Below are 8,125 nucleotides of genomic sequence, written 5' to 3' on the forward strand. Positions count from 1 at the left end.
CAGGGTACACCCTGGACAGGTCCATCGCAGGGCTCTTGTAATACTTTGAACGATGAAATTTTCTTCCCCTCAGCATCGAGCTGCACCCGGCTTACGAACAACCATCCAGTTATGTGGAGCTTTTACTGGGGAGAATGTGTTATTGGGCAGTGACCCCATGGAGATCTGTGGGTTTATCCTCAGTGACAGGTTTCACACACAGCTTGTGGGCCAAACCCACAAATAACAGCCAGGCGTCTTGTTTGCCGCCATCCTCCGGCCTGCTTCAGATTACTGGTTGGCTCTTTGAAGTTGGCTGATGAACACGCAGGGTTTTCCCCTGCTTCTCTGCCAGAAAAAGATTGGGTCATCAACAGCTCTGCCACCCACTGCATATCTTGAATGACTTCTGAAAAAGTTGTGTGCTTACTTAGGAATCGGATCAAGGAATCTGTGACAAAAGGTCCAAAGTGAGGAATTTCCTGATTTCACAGCAAAGTCCTGGCAGTAATACAAGCCTCTCTATGTTGCCTTTGGAAAAAAAAAAGTGTTTTTACACCTTTAACAGAATTTTGTTAAAGATCAGAGCTTTGAAAGCTGTAATGATTCTTGTAAGTGGTGCGGCGCTGATCGAGAGCGCTAAGCAGATTCATTTTGTAGAGTATCTTGGAAAAATAAACTTCTTTCTTTCAAATCGTGGCATTCCTGACAATCTCTAAGATAAAAGCATGTCAGCCTGATTCAATATGAGCACATCTTGCTTCGGGTCAGTAAAGAGAGTAAACATTAAAGGTCCCTCATCATGCATGTTTTCAACAATTTAATATGAATGTCAAAGGTCCAACAACATATCGGTCAAAGTGTTTTACGCCAAATTAATTCTTCATCTTTACATTTTATCCAGTCCAAAAGTGTCTCTAGTGAGTTCTTCTGAGAACAGGCCGCATCTGTGTCTGAACTTTTAAATATTCATGAGTGATGTTCTGTCCACGCCCACTCCACGCCCCCCTGAGGGAGAGGATGCCGCTTTTGCTGGTGATTTTAGAGCAGTGTTTTTTAACCACTGGCAGGCAGCCCACTAGTGTGCCATGTGAAATCATGGAGTTTCACTTAACCGCTCTAAAAACAGCTGTTTGTTTGGCCCAGGTTTTACACTGAATGAGTAGAAATTTGAAAACTCATATAAGCCCTTTTAATTATGCTTGATTCCTATTCAAGACACTTTGACATGAACGACTTCATATTGGTAATATGAACTACAAATTTTTCTTTTTTCTTTTTTTTAAAAATGTTTTTGGTTTGTGGTGTGCCATGTGGTCTTTTAAATCAAAGTGTTTATCAATTTTTTTTTTTTAGAGGGGAGCCTCATTTAGCTGGTGGGTAGCTCAATGGTATTATCCACTGGAGTGCGGAGCAGTTATTTCCAGGGGTGGGAAAATCAAATCGAAAAATGCAAAATCTGGATTTTTTTTGCTTTACAATTTTAAAATAAACTTTTTGTTGAAAATTTAATTTTTTTTCAAATAAATAAAATAAATCCACAATTATTTTTTTTGTCATTTTCATTGTTTTTATTGATCTTTTTACTTGTCTTCTTGGGAATTATAGCAGCAGAATGATGGCCTGACTATTGTGTTGTTTTTTTCTAAACTGAAATCCAGAAAAATGACGAGCAAAAAAAAGTTTTTTCTTTTGTTTTGTTTTTAATCTACAAAAATCAGCAACATCGAAGCATTGGTAAGAATTGCAATTTCAATCACATCGGCACCCAAAGAATGGGAATAATCAAATCGGGACAAAAGCATATAGTCGCAGCCCTACTTATTTCCTTGTTTGAGGTCACCACATCAGTCTGAGTACACATTCACTAAGGGGGCTTCACACCAGGATAGTCCAGGGGACATGGTCTGATTGGAGAGGTATTTCCCAAAGATTTCACATCTTTCTTTGGTTTGGTTTGTGTTCAAACTGCACTTAACTCAAGCAGACCAAACCGCCTGGACAACCTAATACAGTTAAAACATCTACTCGTTACGGGGTGAAACTTGTGCAAAACACAGCTTTGCAGGTAAAAATGAAAAATTTAATATAATGCGTCAGATATTGACTCAGTGCCAGCAGATTTTGTTTTCTTTCTTCTTCCTTTCTTTCTTATTTTTGTGGAATTGATGAGAGATGAGGCTCATTTATTGTGAAGCCCTGCCTCCAAACCTTGTGCCAAGAAAAGTTTCCACCATCACACACAGCGTAGTCCATGTGAGATGCTGCTGGTTCTGTCATTCAGTATGGGAGAACACAGCTGAACTCAGGGATGATGGATGATATCTGGTTTATTTTTCCCAACCAAATGACAAAAACCCCAAATAACAGACTGTCGGGAGGTGTCCTAGTGGTTCTACTTAAACTAAACCTTCAACAATATCTACTCTTTTGTTGTCTTTTCCATTTTTTATTGTAAATGAAAATTATGACAAAAGAAAAGCAGCCTGATGTAATGAAAAAGAGGCAGTTTGTATTAACAATTAGCGACTTAATATCTTAATGTGCGGTTTGGTTCACTGGTTATTTGTAAACTGGTTGAGTTCAAATTTCAATAAGAGATATTAATGGGCTGGGTTTGGTCATTTTAAGGTATTGGGGTCAGTAAACTTGGACTCTTGCAGGACTTTGGTCTTGGAGTTCCCAATTTTACTGTGGTTTGCAGAACATCTGCTTTCTGAACGCATATGCTATTGTGTTTCTTCCAACCCAAACAATAATCCGCATCACTTCCTTCTTCTTCTTCTTCATGCTTTATTGCGGTTGCAGACATCACTGGATAGTCCGTTTGCAAGTGAATCGAGAAACCATGGCTTTCAAGCGACCACAGTTTGGTGCATGTCAGAATGTGGTTGGTGTTCATACAGAGATAAATAAATTGTACTATTCCTGGAAGAGACTACAGTCCTTTAAAGTCCACGAAATAGCAGGAGTGCGAACGTTCCCTCAAAAGTGGAGCATGCAAGTGAGAGAGATGACAGAATTTCTCATATTTGGGCCTCTTATACACAAGGGCACTTATGACTGCTTGAAATGCTTAAGAAAGTTAATTTAGCATAAAATGGGACCTTTAAGAGTGAATCAAAGCAGTTTTCAGGTAGAGTGTGATTGGAAAGTTTAGATATTGGCCAAATATTAGAAATCCAAAGTAGACTACACAAGGAAAACTCCCAAGTCTTTTCACATATTGTTGTTGGAAAAAAACCTACTCAACTCCTGTGCAAGTCTGGTTCATTGAACATCTTATGTGGTGTGCACATTTAGACGCAGGATTCAATGACTCCCTTCCACCATCTTATTTGTGGTAGAAAGATGGTGACTTGGTGGATGATTTTGTCTGAAATGAATTCACAAACAAATTAAATACAACATATCAAGTGTACATTCACAAATGGAAAGTAAATAAAGATAACCTACTTCATTAATGCATCCACATAGGTTAGGTTTAGTCATCAGGGAATTAAAATACAAACTCAATATATGAACACAAACACCATAAAACATCAAGGAAAGGTAAATCAATGAAATATCCTGTTTGTTAACTCCAAGCAGTGGTCTTGGGTTTGGAGGGAAAAGACTGGGTTAATTTGACTGGTTGGGTTTTATAACTTCCTGGTTGATCCTATTGGGTAACATGTAATGGTGGGAGCGGTGATATCAGGTAAGGTTGATGACAATCAACTTCTGATTTAACAGCACCTCTTCAAATGGGACGTTTGAACACATTACTAACAATATCACAAGTTATTCAGTTGAAATCAGTCAAATCTGTCGAGGACTACTAGTCTGGCCACAGGCCTTTGTATGTGACCTCCACAGTGTGGATTCTTCCATCATGGCTGAAGAGTGATGCCTGAAATCATCATTCTATAACACCAGTGTGACTTCTAACCTCCAGCATATGGCTGCCATAGCATGACAAAACAAGTGCAAGCTAACCCCTCATGTGTATGTTCACCTTTGCTCCTAACAATCACACAACCAGCTTCACAAAGCTGCAGCTAAACTTTATGTTCTCATTCAAACCACATTCTCCATCATCCAGCCCTCCCACATGTTCACAGGTTGCTCATCACCCTGGTGGAGCGCTGTCTTTGTGCACCGCATTGAGCTAATTAGAACTTCCTCCATGGACACCTTGTTTGTTTACCTCTGCAGTCACAGAAGTGCCCTGAATAGACGCTCGCAGCCTTTAGCACCTCCTTGAAGACTTACATCAATCAGTGCTGCTATGAAAACATGGTGAGTATTTGCACCAGAGTGGCACATTTGTGCTGCTTGGACCGGGAGCTGATACTTGAGGTTGGGAAGCTTCGGGTCAGAGCCTTTAAAAGCCAACATTTTGCTACATGCATGTGTAGCGAGATGTGCAAACAAAGAGGAACAGATATGAGTATCTGAGGTCAAACACGCGGGATGGGAAAACACATGGATTCAGAAACAAATGTTGAACTGATTCCACCTGAAGTCTGGATGTAGACACTGGAACAAACCTGTCAAGCAGGATTTAAAGTGCTCATGTTAATGATGAGCTCAGAATTCATACATGTATGTCAGACAATGCATTTATTTTCTCCCTCTCATTTAGTTTAAATTCTATTTTGAAGGGAAATCTTAAAACAGTGTTTAAAACCAAATTTCCTCTTCTTCCATTTCAAAGCTTCGATTCTCTGGCAAAAAAAAAAAAAAAAGAAAAAGAAAAGAAGCTCTAAATCCTGGTGGGTGAGAGCAGGGATCCTGCAGGGTTTAGATGTTTCCCTGCTCCAACACACCTAATTCACATCTGATCTATCCAACAGCTTGTTTTTCAGTTCTGCATAATGACCAGTTAATTAGTGAGCAGTGTTGAAGCAGGGAAACATCTAAAACCTGCAGGACAGTGGTGGAGAACTGCGATAACAGAGACAATCACTTCTCTTCCCAGTTATTTATAAAAAGTGGTAAAAGAGATGTGGAAAGGACTGAATTTGCTCCATGGGTAGCCAATGAATAAAGGAGATCACCTGATTTAAATGAATGCTTTAAGACCTACCGTAGAAGAGTATTTTCACATTTTTTGCATCCCGTACTGCCATTTTTCAGAGAACTTTAACTTGCTAAACATCAATACAACCCTTAAATTCCATATATATTTTTTAAACATTTGTATGAGTTAAGTCAATACAAACTAAACAAGTTGCTGAAAAAAGTGCAGTAAACCACAAGCAAGAAATATCGTCGACTGATTTTACACGTACTTTTCTAAACAGAGAAGAGCCGAAGCTTTAGCCCTCAGAAATGTAAATGTAAAAAAGCTGGGCAAAGTTCTTTCAAAACCACACAAAAATTATTTGGATTTTGTTCATAATTTAGTTGTTGAGATCCACCAATTTTTACAATAAGCATTGCACAGGCATAAAAAAGACAGCATGGACATCAAAATGAAATTATTTACAGAAGTCCCATCTGTGATGTTTTTTTTCTAACTAGCTTTGTTGATGTAGGATGTTTAGATGTGATGTAGATAAGTGTTCTCATCTCTGATATTTTAATATAAATTATAATATTATTGTGATTTTGTTATTTGTGTTTTCTTTTATGATTTTTTTCTGTAATTTGAATGTCTGACGTAAAGCACTTTGAATTGTCTTGTACATGAAAGGTGCAATACAAATAAACTTGCCTTGCCTAATATACTAATTCTATCCATAATCTACTGAAGCTGGATTTGTTGCATAATTTGAGCCTTTATCTTCATGCAAAGTGGAATTAAAAAGACGCCCGTGAAATGTGTATATTAATAAGACAAAATACATCCCTGGGGATGAAAAAAGTATCTATCTATCTATCTATCTATCTATCTATCTATCTATCTATCTATCTATCTATCTATCTATCTATCTATCTATCTATCTATCTATCTATCTATTAAACTGTAAAGATGTTTAAGTTTGGGTGAAACTGTTCTTTTGCATCAGAGCAAGATGAAATAAAGTTTCCCAGATGTGGACTTGAACGTCTCTTCCTCCTCCTGCGCTGTTGCGCATGTGGCGCACATCCACTCTGAACCTGGCGCCCTCACTCACGGAAAGTTCTCCTTGGGACGTTCCTGCCTCTGTCATGGACCACTGAGCAATAAAAAACCTGTAACCAAACCCAGGGTCTAATCCGGTCGGGACAATCGCTGGCAGAGGGCTACCCCTCCACAAAGCCGAACACCCCCCACTCCCACCACCACCACACACACACACACACACACACACACCCAGACACTTTCCCTCCTAAGCAGCGCTGCATGTGGGAGGAGAGACCATGAGCCGCCTCATCAGTCGATGAGGAAACTTAAATCAGCGTTTTCTTCCTTGTAAAAATCAACACGGATGAGACCCCACCCACTGCTGAGTGTCCCACTGACTCTAAACAGCTCATCAGCGCGGACACGGGCTCGCGCACGACCAGGACTGTGGGACAGGCAAGATAACATATTTAGAAGAAACGCATAGTTAATGCAAAAGTTATTTTATATAACTCTGTTAGTGGATTTAAAAAGTCGTAAAACCATTTCTCCTGTCGGGGTCGATGTGACGTCAGAGTCCACCAGGATCGCAGTCGTGTGCGTAAAAAGTTTCCTTTGCCTGTTGGAGATCATGCGCAGCTTCTCTAAGCTGTTCTTACCTCAAATAGAGGGGCAGCCAACTTTCCCCGCAGGGGGGACTCTCATGTTCCCCACTATAATATCCCCCAGAGGACCATCCCACCCCGAGCCGATTTTTCACTCTTGTGCGGCGGAGCAGTCTTCGGTCTTCAGTCGGCCTGCCGACATTCTGGAAAGCGCCGAGATGGCAGAGGATGATCCCCAAATCTATCTGGAAGCCAGTGAACTTTGGGAACAGTTCCACAAATGCGGCACAGAGATGGTCATCACAAAATCCGGGAGGTAAATATGTTAAATTTACGCACGAAACGTGCGTCATGATGGGGATTCATGTGGTTTTCTCCTCTTGTCTTGTTCCCGCAGGCGCATGTTTCCGCCACTCAAGGCCAGGTGCGCGGGGATGGACAGAAAGGCCAAGTACGTGCTGCTGATGGACATCGTGGCGGCGGATGACTGTAGATATAAATTTCAGAGCTCGCGGTGGTTGGTGGCGGGCAAGGCGGACCCGGAGATGCCCAAACGCATGTACATCCACCCAGACAGTCCGGCCACGGGCGAACAGTGGATGTCCAAAGTGGTCAACTTCAATAAACTGAAATTAACCAACAACATATCCGACAAGCATGGATTTGTGAGTCATGACTTCATTATTCTAACAGCACTAAATGCGTAAAAGGTGCAAAATCTGCGGCCTGATGGTGCCCTCCAAAAAAGTTCTTTTTTTTTTTTTTTTTTACTCTTGCTCTATATTTGTTTGCAGACAATTCTGAACTCGATGCACAAATACCAGCCCAGATTTCATGTGGTGATGGCGAATGACATCCTGAAACTTCCATACAGCACCTTTAGGACCTATGTGTTCGCTGAGACGCAGTTTATCGCGGTCACAGCTTACCAGAATGAGAAGGTAAGAGCCTGATTGTTCTTAAACAAACACAAAATGACGACTTAAAAACAAACAAACAAGCGTTTATATGTTTTCATCTAGTTCATATAAATGAAGAAACGTGTCTCCTTTGCACAAATGATCAGATCACGCAGCTGAAAATAGACAACAATCCTTTCGCGAAGGGATTCCGCGACACGGGGAACGGAAGAAGAGAGAAAAGGCAAGTTATTCCTCAGTTTAAAGCTCTTTAATGGGAAGTGTCACGATGCAAACATTGCACCTGTAGAAAAGCACAAAACTCCTCAAAGTAATCTGAGAATGTAGAAAATGTACCTTTGTGTTTGTTTTCACCATATAATCCATGAAATCCAGTGTTTAAGTAAAATAGCTGTCATCAAGACAAACCTCTGAGATGTTTGCATGAATCATTTTCTATTTCCAAAATGTTCATTTTGAAATCTTTCCTGAACTCAGGTCTCTATCCTGCTTAAAACTTGCATTCAGTGGCTGAAAGTAGTGAAACTGAAACAGTCTCAAAGTCTCTTCTGTAACCAGCATAACATAAACTCTCACCAAGCTGCAAA

At 40.4% G+C, this 8,125-nt stretch overlaps 1 protein-coding gene across 1 annotated transcript; it reads left to right on the forward strand.

The window, feature by feature from the left end:
• Positions 1–6,644: 6,644 nt before the first annotated feature.
• Positions 6,645–7,792, forward strand: LOC306764553 (T-box transcription factor TBX3-like; the record flags this gene model as incomplete). Its single annotated transcript, XM_079251727.1, has 4 exons — positions 6,645–6,934; positions 7,016–7,283; positions 7,413–7,559; positions 7,685–7,792. 4 exons carry the CDS (start codon positions 6,645–6,647, stop codon positions 7,790–7,792), a joined length of 813 nt encoding a protein of 270 aa, XP_079107853.1.
• Positions 7,793–8,125: the final 333 nt, after the last annotated feature.

This window comes from Telmatherina bonti, assembly GCF_933228915.1.
Source record: "Telmatherina bonti genome assembly, chromosome: 13".
Lineage (NCBI taxonomy): Eukaryota > Metazoa > Chordata > Actinopteri > Atheriniformes > Telmatherinidae > Telmatherina > Telmatherina bonti.